Raw genomic sequence first — 20,301 nt, 5'->3', positions numbered from 1 at the left:
TCCACAGAGACCTCAAACAACCCAGGCAAATCTGTACTTGTAGTTTTCCCCCAAACTCAGTTCCCTCTTTCACTGTCTCTAGCATCTTGGACACTTTCCATAGCAGGTCTTCTTCATTTAGTATTTTTAAAATATTTTATTTATTTATTTTCAGAGAGAGGGGAAGGGAGGGAGAAAGAGAGGAAGAGATACGTCCCCAACCTGGAATTGAACTGGTGACCTTTTGTTTGCAGGCCGGTGCTCAACCCACTGAGCCACACCAGTCAGGGCAGAGAGTTTCCTCATTTTTTAAAGGTCTGCATTATACTCAATGATATGAGGCTACCACACTCTCTTCAAACAGGTCATTATTAACACATCTAGGTTATTTCCAGGTTAGGACCATTCTAAACAATGCTACATTTATGGTAGATGATTAAATCAATCTTTTTAAATATGCAAAATTGCAAAAGATTAGCATACTACAATAGATATGTACCACAACCAAGTGGGCTTTGTTCCAGGAATGTAAAAAAGATTAAATATTAGAAAATCTGTATATTGTACAATATTAGTAGATCAAAGGAGAAAAATCTCCATGGGTTACTGACAAATAGTGATAGGTATTCTCTTAATGTGATATATGTGTGTATGTATGCACCTAATAGTTTAGTGGAGGAGCATTCCTGACATGATCAGGAACAGGAAAAAGCCCACTATCACCATTTTCATGTAAAATTACTTAACATTTTCTGTATATGCTAGCTGATACTATTATAAGAGTAACAAGATGAGGCATAAAAATTAGGAAGGACAAGGTAAAAATATCATTTGGCCTCCCTTGAAAACATATTTCCAGAAAATACAACTTAGTCAAATGAAAAGCTATTTTTCCTTTTTAAAAATTGAGATGTAAATCACATACCATACAACTGCTTCTTTAAAAAGTATACAGTTCAGTGGATTTTTATATATTATGAGTTGTGCAATTATCACCACTAATTCCAGAACATTTTCATCATCCCCCAGGAAAACCCCATACCCATTAGCAGTCACTTCACATTCCAGCATCTGAAAACCACTAATTTATTTTCTGTATTTTGGATATCTAATATACAGTTGACCCCTGAACAACTCAGGTTTGAACTGCACAGGTCCATTTACATGCATATTTTTTTCAATAAACACCTGTACTGTTTCCATGGTTGGAAGTCTGGACATGGAGGGCCAACTGTATGCATTGATCTATGCCATTTTATATGGGGGACTTGAGTATCTGTGGATTTTGGTACCAGAGGTCCTGAGACCAATCCCTCAGAGATACTGAGGGACAATTTAAGCTTTGGGGAAGTCAAAAGTTATATATGGAGTTTCAACTGTATATGTGTGGTGGGGTGGCAGGGGGGAGGTTGGTGCTTCTAACTTCTGCATTGCTCAAGAGTCAACTGTAAATGGAATCATACAATATGTGGTCTTTTGTGACTGGCTCCTTTCACAACAAGCTCATTCGCATGTTTTCCAAGTTTATCCATGTTGCAGCATGAATCAGTACTTTGTTGTTTGTTATTGCTGAATAATATAACATTCCATTATATGGATGTAGCATATTTTATTCATCAGTTGACAGACATTTGTGTTTTATATACTTTTTGGCTATCAAGAATACTGCTACTGTGAACAATGATGTACAGTTTTTTGTGGACATACGTTTTCTGTTCTCTTGGGTATATACAATACCGGTCATACAGTAACTTTATTTTTAACTTTTCGAGGAATTGCCAAACAGTTTTTCAAAGCAACTCACCATTTTACATCCCCACTGGCAATGTATTGGGGTTCCAATTTCCGTACATCCTTGCCAACAATTGTTATTGCCCATTTTTAAATTATAGCCATCCTATTGCATGTGAAGTGGTATCTAACTGTGCTTTTGAACTGAAAAACTTTAGTAAAATAATTCAGTATAAGATGGCTGGATATTAAATTATTATTTTTTAAACCTTAATATACATAACCATAACCAGTTAGAAAACATAAGGGAAGATAAGATCCCAACAAAAACAAAAAAATATCCAGGAATAAAGTTTTAAAAACTCAAGATATATATAAAGAAAACTTTGACACACTGCTAATGGCACATAAGGGCTAAACAAATGGAAAGACAGGTGTTCTTAAAAAAGAAAAAATTTCCCCTGCTACTCTTAAATAGGAGGACTCGACATCATGATTACAGTAGTTCCTCTCTATATCGCGGTTCACTTATCACGGTCTAACTATCGCGGGATTTTTAAAAATATATTTATTTATCGCAGATTTTTCACCATATCGCGGGATTTTGTGGTACTGTATACCTATGTTGTTTAAGTTACGTAGGTTTAAAGAGTGTAGAATCAATGTAAGGTTCCTACTGCGTGGGGGGGGGTCTGGAACGTAATACCTGCGATAAATGAGGGAATACTGTAGTTCAATTCTCCCTATATTAATCTGTAACTAACATGACTCCAACACAAATATCTCCTAAGATCAGAAATTAAAGCCAGCCCTAGGTGGTGGTGCTCAGTGGATTGAATACCAGACTGCCAACCAAAGTGTTGCCAGTTTGATTTCCAGTCAGGGCACATGCTTCCATGGAATGGGGATAATATCTACCTGGCAGGATTGTCAAGAAGATTAACTGCAATAAAATGCATACAGCACTTAGAATAGTACCTGGTATATAATAAGTGCCAATCATTAATAGTTTTTGGGAAAAGTAGTAATTTGAGAATAGGTGGTAAAAAAATCTTTAAAAAAGTTAGGAAGGAGGACTGGCCCTACTGTGATATTAAAATAGCACAGTTCTGGTTAATCAGAATTAAGACAGATCAGAAGAATGGAACGGAAGAGAAAATCCAGAAACCAAAATGTGTATGGGAATTTAGAAAATGATAAAGGGGTCATTTCAAATTAGTGTAGAAAAGAAGGAGCAGTCATTATCAGTGATTCTTGGGCAAAACTCCCATCTCACTCCTTATACAAAAATACATTTCAGATGAAGTAAAGGTTTAAGTATAAAAATAAAACTAAAAGCACTAAAGTGAAACATGATAAAATTATTTAATAATCTGAAGGCAGTATAACCCCACACCTAGAAGCCATAAAAGAAAAGTGATAAATCCAAATATATGAATTTCTGTAAGACAAAAAATAAATACTATAAACAAAGTCAAAAGACAAATAACCTGGAAAAGAATAATGATAATCACAAAGGGCTGGTTTCCTTAATATGTAAACAACTACAAATCAGTAAGAAAATGACCAATGATGCAATAGCAGAACTCATGAAAAACACAGCAGATAAATCACAAAAAGGAACCCTAGCTAAATGGCTCAGTAGGTTAGAGCATAATCCTGATAGCTGAGGCTTCAGGTTCTATCCCAGTAGGGACACATACAAGAATCAACCAGTTGGTGCTTCTCTGTCTCTAAAATGAATTTTAAAAATATCACAAGATGGAAATAAACGATGCTCAGCTTCACTCAAAATAAAGGACATGAATTGAAACTACAACTAGAAATCTTTTTTCACCTGTTGGATAACATGCGGGCTGTGGGGGGAAATAGGCACTCCCACACAGGCTGGTGAGAATAAAATGGTACAATCTCTATAAGAACAATGTCGCAATAGCTATCAAAGAATGCACAAACAAACCTTTGACCCAGCAATTCAACTTCCTAGGAATATACTTGCCCTTGCGTACAATAATATAAGAACAAGGATGCATTGTTTGTAATAGGAAAATATTGGATACCTAAATACTAAATGACTGGGAGCTGTGATACATATGTATAATGGAATAAGGCAGCTCTACTTACACTAGTAAGTGAAAGAACAAGTATAGTACACTACCAATTGTGTATCAACTACGTTACTGACATCAATAAACACACAGTGAGACAATAGATATAAAAATGCTGATGTGCGTTAAATCTGAAAATATTTCCAATAAATATTTTCACTAATGCCTTAGAGAGAAAATTGCAAGGCTTGGATATAGGAACAACAAGGATGTTTACTCTTCCCTGTACCTTTTTTGACAATTTTGGACTTAGTATCTTTTGCACTAAATTGAGTTGTTTGTTACAATGTATTTTGAAAATTCCACTCATTCATTAATGTATTCGCATTTAGTGAGGTGAAACCCTAATCTTGTGCAAAATTTAAGTTGTCAGAAGAGTTACAAGATGGTAATCTCTGCCTGGCAGAGTGGACCTCGGACCTCTGCACTGGAGTTCTGGGGAGGGGAGCGGGCATTCTTACCGAAATACAGATTCCTTGGCTCCACTTCTGATTGACTAAATTACAGTCCCGGAGTGACACCCAGAAAGCTGCATTTCTGACAGGGCCCCCACGGGGGATTCCATTAAGAGGTAATTGTGAAGCCTTCTGGGCGGAAGGGGCAGTTGGCCGGCACAGGGCAGCACCGGGAGTCACGCGTTTTCCAGTCCTTCCTCGCCCCTCCCCAACTGCCACAATAGCCCTTGGGAATATCAACTTTGGAGCACCTCCCCCGCGCTCTCCTTGATGGCCAAAGGCGTGAGGCTTTGCTCTGCCTCCGCCCAGGGCTGCTCTTCCCAGTTCCTGGAGCGGATTCCGAGTAGGCTGTGCCCAACCCCTGAGACACCAAGTCAGGGCAAGTGGGTTGCTGCGGGGCCCGCACGATTCACTATAGGTAAAAGGGCTGCAGAAGCCGGAGGCAGAGCGGGAAGAGAGACAGGTCAGGAAATAGGAAGGGAGTTAAACTGTTCAGGAAAAAGCGAGGAAGGAGAGAAAAGATAAGGGTGGAAAACAATTGCTGAGGGAAAAGGGTACGACTCCGCCGGGACTCGAACCCGGAACCTTTGAATGTCTTCAGCCTCTAGAAGTCCAATGCGCTATCCATTGCGCCACGGAGCCACCTGTTGGAGTTTCTGTGCATCTGCTACATTAAGCCAGAGGCGACGACTCTGCGCCCTTCCCAACGCCCCTTCGGTCGTCCAAGTCGCCAAGGCCAGACCACCGCCAGCCAGAGTAGCCACCCTCTTCCAGAGGCCGGCCCTCAACGAGCTCGGCGCAACCCTCGAGCCAAACGCACCGCGAGCCCGGCGACTTCCTACTGGTACGTCTGAGGGCAGCCGCAACCCAGATTCTGGAACGCCCGAGCCGCCGTACCCAGCAGCGCAGGACAAATCACGCCTGCTTTTTCCTGTCCCGCTCCCTTCCTGCCCGGGCGTCCCGCCTACCGGGTCTCTCCCGCCCTAGCCGATGCAGGCCCCACGGCGGCCGTTGCGCCGTTAAGCCGGACTAGTAACGCCGGGCACTTACGTTGCACCTTTTAGCGGCCGACCCCGAGCTGGCGGCCCCGCGTGGATCCCGGGCTCGTCCCTGGCCGTCTGCGGCCAAGACCCACTGCTACGAGTGCGGGCCGCGGAGACGTCTGTGGGCGTGCTTGCGAGTATCTATTTGCCCGGGGTTTGGTAAAACGGGGTTTGGGTTGCACTTCGCTCCCCACAGACCCAGAGCCGAATTTCTTAGGCATCCGGGCTCTGGTGGACTGAGGGGGGCGACGCGCCCCCCCTCCGCCGCAGCATCCGCCGAAAATTCGTCCAAGCGCCGGGAGCTGCCCCCGCGGGTGCAGCACAGCCGCCAGGAGCCTGCGGCTGCGTGGGCGACACCCGTGAGGCAGACACCTCGCGTGGGGGCGCCGGGAGCATGCGTGTGCGGGCGCGGGCGGCCGCGGGGTTTCCCTGGGATGGCGAAGCCGGAGCGGTCGCCACGAATCAGGAGAATGATTCCAGGCGGGAGGGGGACGTTATTCAGTGCCCCAGTAATCCCCATTACTAAAACCCCGAAGCCACTTGAAATAATCTAAATTAAAACAGCGTGGTTGCTATGCAACCACTGCCGCATGAGAAAACCCCTGGCCTCCCGTTCCAATCAGTTTGCAGCTTTCCGAACCCACCTGCGTAGAAATTGCCGGGCTGCCTCTGTGCCCATCCTGCAGCCTGGTCCACTGCCCATTTCTGCACCGAACCACGGTCAGCCACAGCCCGCCCTGTGGTCCACGCCATTCCTCCCTGTACAGCATCTTCGGGCATCAAAGCAGTCTCAGGCAGTGTTGTAAAGAGGGAAAGGGGACTTCCAGGAACATCCCAGTGCCATAGGTATCTTTGCATTCTTAATTTAACCCCACTACAATACTATCGGCAGGTACTGTTGTCCCCTTTATAAAGAAGGGAAATTGCTACCAAAAGAGGTTAGGTACACTGTGTATGGACTAGCTAGTAAGCGTCAAGAACCGTGAAGAATCAGATTTTGCCCTCCTTGCAGGCTAATATGTCAGCTTGCCAGTTTCATGGGTGCTGACAGAACACACAAGACTACTGGATCAGAGATGAAAGATTTGAAGAAAAAGCAATAACTAGCATGTGAACATGCTTGTGTAGGTTCTCTGAACCCTAGTTCTCACAGAAACCAAGCAGATGGGCCCAGGTGCATGCTGGCACACAAAATGGTTGCATCACAGGAGAGAAATGCCAAGCTTGGTGAACCCAATATTTTACAGCAAGCGGTAAGCAAGCCTGCTCTTTATTCCCTGTCCCTCAAGGTTGCTCCCTCCAAGAATGTGCAAGGATGAGAAGGGCCCTTGGTGGGTTGCCTCTCCAAACAGTAAGTGGCAGGGACCTGGTTTCTGCCAGGCTGTTTCATTCCACCATAATAGAAATATTGTTCCTTGCCAACATGCATTTTATGTTTAACATTGTTATGTCCCCTTTAAGATTAAGAAAATAAAACTCATGTCTTCACATGCATGGAGGAAATCTCACATATACAAAATTGGCCATTAAAACAATGTGACTTAAATCATAGTTATTTAAACAAATTTGTATTGAACTCTGCAATGTGCCAAACACTGGTGGCATCTGAGAGTCTTCAGTGATCCTTGGAATTGCACATGGCAGAACAGGGGAAGAGAGATGCCAGTAGGAATACCTACAGAGGAATTTGGCCTGGAGGTGGTGGAGCCACTCTCCAATGATAAGTCATTGATGTGAGTAAGTAAACATTTAGACTCATAAAAGTTTTGGGCCAGTGAATTGGGAAAGAAACTTTGTGCTAAGGAAAGGTATGTGTGTCCTTAATTCCAATTAATGAATCAAACAATTTTAGATATGTGATTCCTATCACTAGTTGAGACCACACCCCCTATGTCATGCAAAACATTACCAATATACAGATCAGTAGACGGTGTGGGCTGGCCCTGGCTGGTTTAGCTCAGTGGATTGAGCGTCGGCCTGCGAGCTAAGTGTCGCTGGTTCGATCTTCCAGTCAGGGTACATCAGAGAAGGAAAACTCTGACTCCAAAAAACCTCCGCTGCCTTGCGGCATACCTCTTTAGGGGAAAGGCTAAGGGAGTAAACCCCGACAGAAAATCCGGAGCCGGAGTCCCTAAGGCGGTTTGACGTTGTAGTCAACACCGGCAACTCCTGCGGCGCACCTGAAGCCAAGCTGTATCGACTCCGTCTTTCCCTTGGACCCTTCAGCTGCGAAGAGAGGGGGGGTCTGCTGCATGGGCAACAGCAGACCCTCCATATCACCCTGCCCAGGCTCTGTAGCTTCAGCTCCACTGGAGAGGACACTCCAGCGTCATCGCAAGATGTCAATTCAACACGGGAGGAGACAGATGCCGTGTCACTCCCGAGTCGGACTGCACAGCCATTCTCGGCGGTGCAGATAGACACTTAAGAAGCTACACCATCGTCTCTCGAGACGGACGGCTGCCGACGACGACGACGAGACGGTGTGGGAAAACCAGGGTTGTGTGACAGACTCTTTGAGCAATCAAGGTAGTACTTTTCACGCCCTACAATTAGAGGATTAGGAAAGACTAGCAGAACAAGGGCTGCATGTGTTCTCTGACAATGAATGATTTATAGTGACTCTGGCTTCAGAGACAGCAATGTTAGCATGTAAAAGGAATGAAAATGTGTATTTAGTTGCCATCTGAGGAAAAAGACCCAGTAGGTTTTGTCTTCCCCTTTTCTAAGTCTGAGAGCTGAATTTTCTCAGGCAATACATACAGTAAGCAGCAGCCATTACACAACCGGAATCAAGCATTCCTTCAGGTAAAAAAAAAAAAAATCGCTTCTTCTTTTCTGCCAACAGAGGGAGCCAAAGCATGGACTATAACCGCCTATGAACATGCTGATCTCTGCTCAACTGCAATTTGAGTTCCCTGGTAAGTGAAACCCTAAATTGAACATTACTACTTCATTTTGGTGTTTTAAAGTTCAAATCCATTATACATCTCTGAGAGTCTGCAATAACACTTTTCATGTTTGTACAGCAGAATTAAGTTACTATGTTTTCTTATTTGCAGTGCTTGGAAGCAGCTTCAGCCTTCACCAGAAGATCTAGAAATCTATATTGTTATATATTTTCACTAGCTTTGCTTTGTTCTGGAGGGAGAAGGTAGTTGGAGTCTCAGTTTAATTCAATTCAGTGAGTATTTAAGGACGATGCAGTTGGACCTATTGTGGGAGACAGAGTGGATATTCAAGACAGAATTCAAGGGTACTTCAAATTCCACGGGAGGAATATGACCTATGAATATGAAGCAATAAGCAAATAATGCAAAATATGAAAAAGTGGCAGTGATTGGACAACACTACAGGTAAAATCTTTTTGAGTTTACACTCCCAAATAACAAGCACTTAATACTCTGCTAATTATAAAACATAGCCCAAAATGAAATTTTAAAAGGATGAGACTAAAAACAAACAGAGCGCTGATCCCTAGGGTGACTCGGCCGGTTGGGCATCGTCCCACAAAGTGAAAGTTTGCTGGTTCAATTCCTGGTCAGGGCACATGCCTAGATTGCAGGTTCGGTCTCTGGTTCCGTCCCCAGTCGGGGCACATGATCGATGTTTTGCTCACTATCTTTCTCTCTCTTTCCCCTCTCTCTATAAATAAATTCTTTAAAAATATATTTTTTTAAAAAAACACTAGTAGCAGAGGTTAGGAGCACAGGCTGTGGAGTCCAATTCCTGGTGTTCACATCTTGGCTCTGCCTCTTATTTGCAAGACATGATCCTTAACTTCTCAGAGCCTTCTTTTCCTCATCTGAAAAATCCTAAAATAGTGAGGGTTACAGGAATTAATCCTTTCAAAAATTTCACTCAGTCCTGGCATGTGGTATGTTAACAACTTTTGGGTGTTCTTAACAAGCAGCTCTAAATAAAAAAATTCCACATCTTGCAGGAATAAAGAAAAATAGAGATACAGCATGAGCTAAATTTTTTGCACCCCAAGAAACATTCTCCACCTTCCTACCCCACTCCTACCTGACTATAGATATCATGTCTGCTACCAAACAGAACCCTCAGTTTCTCAGACTGAAAACATCTACCTTCAGCTTCATGATTTCCTCACAGTTCTCTCCTCAGGAACCTTAGGTGGGTTCTTATTTTCATCCATCTCCAACCACATAGTTTCCCAAAACAAAGGTGCGGTCCACCCCTAGAGGACTATGAAGACTCATCTCTTGCGAGTCAAAATCTACTTGCAGTACTTAAATGATGGCCATTTTTACCCTAAAATAAATCTTAACACCAAGTTTCAGCCAAGCCAATAACCAAACTATACTATATGGCAATATGGGAATAGGGGAAGGAAAAGGAAAATTTTCCAGGATGAAGAAATTTAGACATTAAGATAGAAAAGAGGGACAAATGGGTCTTTATGATAGGAGAGGAGGAAGGTAAGGTTGGGCAGGAAGGATTGAGGCCAGATGTAGCAAAGGGGGTAGGGGCAGGCTTGATTAAAGATGAGGAAAATGGATTTAATGCAATAGGCAATGGGGAGCTACTAGTTTGTTTTGGCAAGAGAGTAGATGTGCTTTAGAATGATTGATTTAGGGGATGGTGAAATGGGGGCTGAGCGTCAGGGGGATTATTACATCCCGATGAATTTGTACTTGGTATGTTCCTATGACTTCATCTCTTCAGCAAGCAGTGATTGAGGGTTAGTTCACATACAAAGAAAAAAGCCATGTGCCTGGCTTGTAGCCTAATAGAAATGATGTAGTGGTATGGGACTTCCAGGGAGAGAGATCGATCACATCCTGAGATGGGTAATTAGGGAGGAAGGCTGCATTTGGAAAGGACTATTGAACCTAGGTCCAGCTTACACACAAGAATGCTGGGCAGGGTTAGCACACAGACTAGGTGATGTGAAGAAGAAGATAGACTAGAAGATGGTAGAGGCTGAGCAGTCCAATGCAGTGTCTAAATGGGTCCATCTGAAGGACATGGAGTCCAGTGGCGATGTTCTTTGTTTTACTAATCTTTGGTTCTTGCCCACTTCCTTCTTGTAGTGTGTGGGAAACTGCTCCTTGTGGTTTCGAGAATTGTAGCCCAAGCCATGAGCCAGGCCCCCAGGGAGGCCTCTGTGTCTCAACAGAACACTGGAAGGTTGTGCGGCAAACAGGACCGAAGGCCATTCAGAGGGTTTCCATGGGAACTGGATTGAAAGAATGCTTATTATGCTTTGGAGCTTGCTCTGCTTTTCTTATCTCTTAGTTAACTATAAACAATCTCTAGCAAGGAATATATGAAACCTTCCATCTAATGCTAGTGTGGCATCAAGATGTTTAATAGACCCTAACAAAGATGGGTCACTGTGCCCTCTCTATTTATATCTGTAATCTGTAACTGTCAACTGTAATCCAGGCACCTAAAAGCTATTGATGATTTATGAATTTTGACTTTGTATCTCCCATGCATACCCTTCTCAATAAAACGCATGAGCAATGGAGGTCTTGTACTTTCTCCACTAGAGGTAATAGCTGCCTCCTTTTCCTCCCCGACAAAATACAGTGTCCTGGATAAATTTGTTCCACCGTTGTCGTGAAATCTCTGCTGGACAGAGTAATTTCCAACTGAGCGGGTGCGTCGGAAGCAGCTCAGCCTCAGAAGTGATCTACCCTATGCATTTCATTCTATCTTCAAGATGTCAGGTAGATGATCTCAAGCAGTAGCAAGTATGCTGGCTGAAATTCTACTTCCTGTCCTGGGATATCTGTCCTTGAATACAGATGATTTACTTTTATATCCCTGGTAATGTGATTGAATAATTGTGAAGTCATTTGTGTAGTGGTGGGTCACTGTGACTTTTCTCAGCCTGCCAGTAGCAGACTTTAAAATTCCAGAAAGAAAAGGCCTAATTAATATCAAGGTCTCCATCACAAACAAGAGACCTAAAGAGAGGGGCCCCTTTCCCTCTGTTTCACTGGGAAACCCTACTTGGTAGCTAAGGGGTTGTCATATTTAAGTCTATGGTAAACAATAATGATAAATGGAAAGACGCCCAGGGTATGGTCATAGCAGGTTTCATGCCTTGAACATGACTCATGCAAGTGTTGAAAGAATGCATGGATGTATGGGTGAACAGATTAATTCTTCACCTGCAACACGATCAGGGCTGATACCCAGCTGTAGTGCATATAAGGGCCAAGGTCTATTCCCACTGATCAAGTCTCCACTCTGCTGGGCCGGCACCCACACTGTACACTGGATACAGCACCTAGTCTGGGAGAATGTGGCTCCACATTGCAAAGTGGGTTACAAAGAAATGTTTAGAACCCAGTTGATACAGCATAGTCTTAGGGCTATTTAGAACCTGATTGGCTAGAACTCTGGAAGGAGCAGGACCTGAGAGTCTCAGAGCTGCAATAAGGTGGCTCCTGGAGCAAGTATCACAACTTAAAGTAGATTGAACTGAGAAATGATGAATACAGCTATTGAGTAAATCTGGAGGTGAAACCTGAGAGCAACAAAGGGGATACAAAGACCAGGAGCAAGAGATGTGTAGGCTGCGACTCACTGAAGTTGAAGGGAATGGAGAAGGAACAAGAGGGAGGACATATCAGTTAGATTTCGCTGTGAGTGACAGAAAACCAAAGCAACAGATTTTTAAATGAACTAAAACTTTATTCTGTTTTAGGTAACAAAGTCTGGAAGGGAGCCGTCTGATCCAGCAGCTGATAATGGCAGCTTCAGGCATCGGGGTCCCAGGGTCCGTCTATTTTGATTCTTCGCCATCTTCAACATGTGGCTCCTAACTCATGGTCACAGTTGGCAGCTCAGACTCCAGCGAGTTGTATGGCTGAAGGAGCAAGATGAGGTTTCTCTGCCCTGGTACTCGGGGCATTTTAGACCAGATAATTCACTGTCGTTGGGGGCTGTCCTGTGCATTGTAGGATGTTTAGTAGTATCCTTGGCCTCCACCCACTAGGTGCCAATGTAACTTCCTCCTTCCCAGGTATTACCAACAAAAATGTTGCCAAATGTTGCCAGATATACCCTTGGGGGTGGGGGCAAAATCTCCCCAGAGAGAGATGGGTTGAATTCCCAAAGCTGCACCTGATTCGTATGCTTACATGCCTTGATCAGAAATTAATCATGGACTCAACTCTTAGTCACAAGGAGCTGGGAAATGAAATCTTTATTCTAGGCAGACATGTGCCAGCTAAAAAATAAGGATTCTATTACTAGAAAGAAGGTAAGAAGAGATATTGGGAAATAATGCAAGAGCAGGGATTCAGACTTTGGCTATTTTGTCCCTAAACCCAGCTCCTAGCTACTGGTTAAGGATGAACAGACTTCCATAGGAAAACCTGTGATTCCAGCTGCAGACCATGGCATCCTGGATCTATGAGGTGGAAGCTCTCCTCCCAGAGACTGAGCCCTCAGCTGAAGAAGATGAGATTGCGTTCTCACTCATTGCCTTTCAGCATGTTGCCTTAACTCAGGTTAGGAGTATGTTACAACACACTGAATTTCCTGGTCACCCTTTGTTTTAGTACCCATGAAATGGCCACAGTGCAGTTTCTTCCCTTGTTCCCTCCCTTCTCTTTTCTCCTCTCCCTTCCTCCTTTCTTCCCTTTAAAAGTACTAATAAGAGGATTGAATGTAGAATCAGGGGACTGAGACCTGGCCTGGTCCTGCCACAAACTTAGGGTAAGTCACTCAACCTCTCTGGCTTCAGTGTCTTCATCTGTAAAATTAGAGCTGGACAAATGATTCATAGGTTCCTCCCTAACTCCAAGAAGCTTTCATTCTCCGAAGTCCACACAACTGCAAGAATAACAGAGAACCCCCTTCTCTGAGGAGTCGTATCAAGACAGCCCCTGGCTAGGTCTCTTGTTTGCTAGACTCCCCTGTGGTATAAAGTCCCAAGCTGGCAGACATCACTTAGATTCCCCCCGCTGGCTCCAGATAGGTCTGCTTTGGATCAATGGCACACTGGTCTTGCTAAATCTGACCAGCTCTTTACAAACCGGTCCTTGTGCCAGCCAGATGGATGGGATGCTTCCTGGGCTCCCACCTAAAATTGAAATGGCCCTTGTGGTGGCACAGCTGTCCTTAAAAGGTGGTTTTGTTTCATTTTTCAGATCCCCATGTTCTGTTTAAATTCTGTTTCTTTAAGCTAATGTGTTTTCATTTCTTTACTTGTTCAATAAACACTTCTTGAGCACCTGTTACTTCCTCTGCAGGGCTCCAGGAATACAACAATAAATAAGTCACAGACCCTCCCTTTCTGGAGCTGGCACTGAATGTGGCCTTCCTGGTCTTCCCCGATCTTCTCCTACCTGACTCTCCAGCCTTTTTCCCTCCACCTGCTACTTGGTTCTGCTTGGGCTCGCCGGACCCAGCCTACACACACACATACACACACACACACACACACTCATACACATACACACACATGTGCACAAACACACCCCTGCCTCTCTCCCTGGCCCTGGCTTCCTCTTTCTTCAGGCTTCAACCGAAATGTTCCATCTTTAGGGAATCCTTTTCTGTCTCACCCCTGACCCCAGGTTAAAGTACACCTCCCTCATATATACCTCCCATAGAACCCTGACTTTCCTTTTCAAAACATTCACCATCTTGTGACTGAAGTCTTCTCCCTCCAGCCTGTGAACTGCCTGGCAGCACTGCAGAGCCGGATCTGTCCCCGTCACTGCTGGATCATGTTGTAGCTCACAGTAGGTCCTCAACAAATGAAGCAGAAATGAATACATGGATGAATGAAGCTGTCAAAGGGAGAGGCACATAGACAAATATGGTCTGTCAAGTGCTATACCAAGACTGTGAGCAAAGGCTGGTGGAGTCAAAAGAGCTCCTGGCCTCTGGGAAAGGATGGGTGGGAAGGCTTGGCAGCAAATTTGTACCTGGTCTTAAAGGAGTAGGAATGAGTGAAGTGCAGCGGAGAGGAAAGAGCACCTCCAGTGGAAGAAAAGGCATAAGTGAAGACAAGCGGCAGGGGCTCCGGCTTTCCCAGGACCTGGGGAGAAGTTCCGTGGGGCAGACCCGGAGCGTCCAGGGCTGGTGGGAAAGCTGTGAGCTCCCAGCCCTTGGCCTGCCTTTTCATTGGAGAACCTGCCAACTCACCCCCTCTGCTCTGGCTCTCCCCTCCCCCTCCACCCACCCCAGACACTTTGCTTAAGAAGCTTTTGCTTTCAGAAGCTCTGGGTCTGGAGTCCTGAGGTGGCAGGCCATTCCCAAGAACAGAAGTCTCCCTCCCTCTCTCCCTTTCTTCCTTCCTTTCATTCTTCACCAAATTCAACTCATATTTCCTGAGCTCCTTCTCTGTGTCAAGAGTTGGAGAGAGAATTTTCTTCTCACTCTCATGAAGCTTTGAAAGATGAATCCAGCCAGAAACCAGAAATGGAACCCCTGGGCTGGAACTGGGTATGGTTGGAGCAGCAGCAGAGGGCTGGCATGTGGGCAGACAGGCAGAAACACACTCTGGCTGGATCCTGAAGTAGGCACACATGCAGAGGGGCCAGGTTAGCTGAGTGGCCCAGGCAGAAACGGGGCAAAGAAAGAGCAGAACAAGCCTCTCTCCCGTTGCCTGCCCTTTAAATGTCACTCTCTTGTCTGCTCCCTGTGGCCTGAGGCTGTCTGAAATCCTCAGGCAGTGAGGAAGGAGGGAGGCTGAGCTTGGAGGGTAAAGGGGCATCCTGAATCCACATCGGAAGAGGCAGGCAGGGAATGCAGAAAGGCAGGGAGTGTGACCTTGTTTGCTTTCAAAAAAACAAAAAACAAAAAGGCCTCTCTCCTGCTGGGGTGACCTCTGGTTCTCTCTGAAGAGACCTTGACTTTTAAATGCCTTGGTTGCTTTTTCTCCACCGGGGAGGAGCTTAAGCCTGAAAAATACATTACCTCACTGCAGGTAGGAGAGAGAATATGTCAAGGGAGGCTCCTCAACACAAAACAATGAGACAGGATGAGTCCTAAAGGCCAGGCCGCCATCAGTAAGTGCACCTCAGGCTAACGTGTGTGCCAGGGACCAACGGCCAAGATGGAGGCTCAGGGGTGGCACCCTGGAAAGGAGACAGGAGCCATGAAGTTGACTTGGGGACATAGGTTTCTCACTCAAATATTTCATCTTGTATTATTGAGTGGACTTCTGTGTATCCTGGCTCTCTAATTTGACCTTGAGTGGTGAGAAAATGTCATCTACTTACATGTCTCCCAGGGAATCCATTCCAGAGCTGACTGAAACCCACTAAGGGGTCACAGTCAGTACATACAAGTTTTGATGAATTGCTGGAGAGCAGGGGAGGGGTTATGGCGTGGAACAAAACCCAGGTCTGCAGCATGCAGCCAGGCCCGACAGAACTGCCCCTCAGAACCTTCCTCCGGACAGCCAAGTCCTCCCATGTGGAGGGATCGCCCCTCAGGCCACCTGGGTGCACAGAGCAAAGTGCCAGAAGAAAACTTTAAATCCAGATTAAGTGCATTTTTGATGAGACAGAGGAAATGAGGAGGCAGAAAGGCCCTGGCAGGCAGCTTTGGGTTTACAGAGGGCACAAAAAAATGTCATTTGAGGAACAGGGAGAGGAGACAAAAAGGTTAGTGTGACAGGACCCAGGGAGGAATAAAGCCAGGAAGCAGGGTAGGAGGGAAAGAGGGCCACAAAGAAAGGAGGTGGAAGAACAAAGGTGAAGGGGATGGTGCCTCTCAGCATATGGGCGGCCCGGGTGGAAGGAAAACCACCAGGCCCCTGCTCAGCGTTCCCGCTGACATTGAGAGTTATCATCAGACGCCTGCAGAGTGTAGCGCCCCACGTTGGAGGGCTCCAGGCCAGCCCTTGCACAGGAAGGTCCTGCACAGAAGAAAGGACAGGTCCCCTCTGGCTTCCTTAGTGGGAGTTAGCCTCCAGCTACCAGCTGGCCAGCGATGAGCCCCTACTCCTGGCCCCTCACGTGTGCGTACAACTGCCAAGCATCACTTTACAGAGGGGCAGTAGCATTGGGAATTCCAAAGAAAGATGTGGAGAAAAGTTATTTCTGTCCATACTCTTTTATTCTTTGGGAACCCTGAATGTATTGGCAGGGACAGCTCACAAAACTTGTGCAAGGGTACAGGCCAGGCCATGTGGGTCAGGCCTAGGCTGATGGCCCAGACTTAACTTTTTCATTCAACAAACATTTGTTGAATGTCTGCTAGAATAGAGCAAACAAGACAAAGTCGCTGTGTCTTGTATTCTAGTTTACCTTCTAGTCATGGGTGATAGACAAATGAACAATAAGATACTTTGTAGGTGTGTTAAGCAAGCTCCCTGGTTTTTGTTATGTTGTTGTTTGTTTTGGTTTTGTTGGTGTCTTTGCCACTCAGCTAGATTGAGGCTGCTTGGGACCAGGTCTTCTTAACTCCGATGGCAACAAGGCAGAGCAGAAACACAATCAATACTTCTGGGTGTTGACACTAACTTAATTTTGCACAACATTTTATGCACTTTTTTCCTTTTGGCATTTCCAAAATAGTCAATAATCCTTTCAGGGTAAGAGGGAAAGTGAGGCTTCTGAGGGTGTACTCTTCCCAGGAAAGACAACTGCCTCCTCAACAGTATTCCCCTAGCTCACCTTTTTACATGCTTATCTCATCCAGTGATTCCCGGCTTTAGGCGTTTTGATGATAAATCTGCTAGGTGCTTTTGACTCTTTTTATTTTATTTTTTTAAAGATTTTATGTATTTGTTTATTTTTGAGGGAGGGCAAGAAACACCAGTTGGTTGCCTCTTGCACGCCCCAACCAGGGCCCTGGTCCACAACCCAGGCATGTGCCCTGACTGGGAATCAAATCGGTGAACTTTTGGTTTGTGGGATGGTGCGCAACCGACTGAGCCACACCAGCCAGGGCTGCTTTTGACTCTTAAGAAATAAAATGCTGCCAAAGAGGATGTGGGGGACCAAGGGAAGCCTGAAGAACCTAATGGCTGTGAGCACAGTTTTTAGAGTCAGCCCGAGTTCATGTTCCACCTCTGCCACTTCGGAGTTATGTGAAGGCCAAGCCACTTAACTTTTCTTACTTCCTCATTTGAAAAATGATTTTAAAATATACAAACAAACAAACAAAAAAAAATCCATCTCAGTAGGTAGCTGTGAGGTCAATCTAATGAAATAATATAACACATGTAAAGCACTTAACACAATGCTCAATAATTGGTAGCTTAAAAAAAAAATCCGTGGAGCCCCGGCCAGTGTGACTTAGTTGGTTGGAGTGTCTTACTGTAAACCAAAGGGTTATGGGTTCGATTCCCAGTCAGGACACATGTCTAGGTTGCAGGTTTGGTACCAACTGATGTTTCTCTCCCTCTCTCCCTTCCTTCCCTTCTCTCTAAAACAATGAGCATGTCCCCAGGTGAGGATTAAAAACAAATTCAGCCACGCTCCTAGCACCGCTCTCTGCTCCGGTTTCCCGCATGCCTCCCGTGCCTACCATGACCACCACTCAGCAGCTGGTAGGAAGATGGCGCTTAGTGGAGAGCAAAGGCTTCAACGAGTACATGAAGGAACTAGGTGTGGGAATGGCTCTGCGGAAAATGGGTGCCATGGCCAAACCAGACTTTTGATGGCAAAAACCTCGCCGTAAAATCTGAGAGCACATTGAAAACGACACAGTTCTCATGTAGCCTGGGAGAGAAGTTTGAAGAAACTACAGCTGATGGCAGAAAAACTCAGACTGTCTGCAACTTTGTAAATGGTGCATTGGTTCAACATCAGGAGTGGGATGGGAAGGAAAGCACTATCACAAGAAGACTGGAAGGCGGGAAAATGCTGGTGGAATGCATCATGAACAATGTCACCTGTATTCGGACCTATGAAAAAGTAGAGTAAAAATTCTATCATCCTTCTGGACAGGAATTAGCTGTCCAAGCTCAGTTCAATGAGCAAATCTCTCTGTGCTTTCGTTTTTTTCCATTAATGTTCACTTACCTTCATCACAAACGTTTTACATACAACTATTTCCAAGTATTGGTTTAATTAGGACCAACTCTTTGGTTAGTCAATAAATGTGTTTATGCTAAAAAAAACAAAAACAAAAAGCAAAAACAAATCCATGTATTTTAAAAATTATTTCCCTATGCTGTACTTTACAACCTATGACTGCTTTTATAACTGGCAATTTGTTTTTCCTAATCCCTTTATCTTTTTTGCCCATCCTCCCAACTCCTCTCACACCTGGCAACTATCAATTTGTTCTCTGTATCTGAGTTTGTTTCTGTTTTGTTTGTTATTTACTTTGTTTTTTAGGTTCCACGCATAAATGAAATCATATGTATTTGTCCTTCTCTGTTTGACTTATTTCACTTAGCGTAATACCCTCTAGGTCCATCCATGTAGTTGCAAATGGCAAGATTTTATTATTTTTATGTCTGAGTAATATTCCATTATGTATGCATCACCACTTTTTTATCCACTCATCTATCAATGGACACTTAGGTTGCTTCCATATCTTGGCTATTGTAAATAGTGCTGAAATGAGCAAAGGGGTGCATACATCTGTTCAAGACAGTGTTTCTGTTTTCTTCAGCTACATACCCAGAAGTGGAATTTCTGGGTCATGTGGTAGTTCTATTTTTAATTTTTTGAGGAATCTTCATACTGTTTTCCATAGTGGTTGTACCAATTTACAGTCCCACCAACAGTGCATGAGGGTGCCCTTTTCTCCAAACCCTCACTAACACTTGTTTGTTGAATTTTTTGATTATAGCATTCAAACAGGTGTGAGGTGATATCTCATTGTGATTTTAGTTTGCATTTCCCTTATGATTAGTGTTGTTCAGCATCTTTTCATGTGTCTACTCGCCATCTGTATGTCCTCCTTGGAGAAATGTCTATTCGGGTCCTCTGCCCATCTTTTATCAGATTATTTGTTTGTTTTGGTGTTAAGTTGTATGAGTTCATTATATATTTTGGATATTAACCCCTTATTGGGGTGATCACTTCATAGGTTATATAAATGCCTAATCACTGTGTTGTACACCTGAAACTAATCTTATATTGTATGTCAACTGTAATTAAAAAAGAAAACCAAACAAACATGCAATAGTCACTTTAGGAACACTCGGCTCTTGGCCCCCCAAAAACAGAAAGCAAGTCCATCCTGGCCTGCTCTGGGGGTGACCTTTTTCAACCCCTACTTTGATGCCCTTTCCTCATATATGCAAGTGCACACTCACACATAAGGCTAAGTGAAACTCCTGCAGAAACAGGACAGGAAGCTGAAGCAATACTGTAAAGTCACAGCAGGGATTCCTGTTACCAGGACAGTGTTGGTTTAACAGGATGTAGAGGGACTAGGGAAACAGATGGCTGAAGAGTAAATGTTGTGGAACAATCCAGGGAGGTATTGCCCTCCTAGGCTCAAGACAAAGTACTATTATTATAGCTGGGTTTTCTTTCTTTCTTTCTTTTCTTTTTCATTTTTCTTTCTTCTTCTTCTTCTTTTTTTTTTTTTTTTTTTTTTTTTTTTTTTGGTTTCTTAATGTACAAGGCATTTGCTCTCTTGGCCCTGAAGGCAGTTTCAGGACTTCAGCAAAATACAAGTTAGGACCTGTTTTTATAATTATAGCTGATAGTTTAGGGGATTTTGTTTTGTTCTGTCTTCATTTTTGCATTCCTGAATATTTTGGCCTTAGCTGTGATGGTTGTTTTGACATTGTCAATCAAGGACTCAATGGGCAACAGCTTAAATGCCTTCAAAATTACCATCAATTTCTTGTTTAAACAGTTTTAATTTCTAAAGGATTTTATTAATTATCAATTAAAGTAAAACTAGAAATTGCAGCATAATTTCAAAGTATTGCTTGGAGGATATGGTCACAAGAAAACATAAACTCTATTCTCCTGTCAATTGCCAAGCAGAAGTCACGCTACAATAATAAAATAACCAAGATCATGCTGGGCTTCCATTGCAGCTAATTCTTTTATGTGCTTACTGTGTGCC

General features: G+C 44.1%; 1 protein-coding gene, 1 non-coding gene and 1 pseudogene across 6 annotated transcripts; 2 read left to right on the top strand and 1 right to left on the bottom strand.

The window, feature by feature from the left end:
• The first annotated feature begins 4,489 nt into the window (after positions 1-4,489).
• Positions 4,490-13,541, top strand: LOC150015300 (uncharacterized). 5 transcript variants are annotated; one of them, XM_090269752.1, is made up of 7 exons: positions 4,490-4,691; positions 4,875-5,117; positions 6,329-6,569; positions 8,165-8,237; positions 8,379-8,672; positions 10,374-11,015; positions 12,002-13,541. In XM_090269752.1, exons 1-3 carry the CDS (start codon positions 4,544-4,546, stop codon positions 6,331-6,333), a joined length of 396 nt encoding a protein of 131 aa, XP_090125878.1. In that variant the 5' UTR covers positions 4,490-4,543; the 3' UTR covers positions 6,334-6,569; positions 8,165-8,237; positions 8,379-8,672; positions 10,374-11,015; positions 12,002-13,541. The 5 variants fall into 5 exon arrangements, 2 of the variants coding, with proteins under 2 accessions (XP_090125878.1, XP_090125877.1); XM_090269751.1 differs by lacking the exon at positions 6,329-6,569 and having other exon boundaries at positions 4,498-4,691; XR_016509717.1 differs by lacking the exons at positions 4,490-4,691; positions 4,875-5,117 and adding an exon at positions 5,212-6,162.
• Positions 4,831-4,915, bottom strand: TRNAR-UCU (transfer RNA arginine (anticodon UCU)). Its single transcript is given in 2 exon segments — positions 4,831-4,866; positions 4,879-4,915. It is a non-coding gene; the product is annotated as a tRNA-Arg (tRNA).
• A 4,186-nt stretch (positions 13,542-17,727) lies between the features above and the next one.
• LOC150015299 (fatty acid-binding protein 5 pseudogene) lies at positions 17,728-18,315 on the top strand (annotated as a pseudogene).
• The last annotated feature ends 1,986 nt before the right edge of the window (positions 18,316-20,301 follow it).

This window comes from Furipterus horrens, unplaced genomic scaffold (genome assembly GCF_987537825.1).
Source record: "Furipterus horrens unplaced genomic scaffold, mFurHor1.1.pri manual_scaffold_3, whole genome shotgun sequence".
Lineage (NCBI taxonomy): Eukaryota > Metazoa > Chordata > Mammalia > Chiroptera > Furipteridae > Furipterus > Furipterus horrens.
The sequence above is the reverse complement of the archived record's forward strand: the minus strand, read 5'-3'. Positions and strand labels throughout refer to the sequence as shown.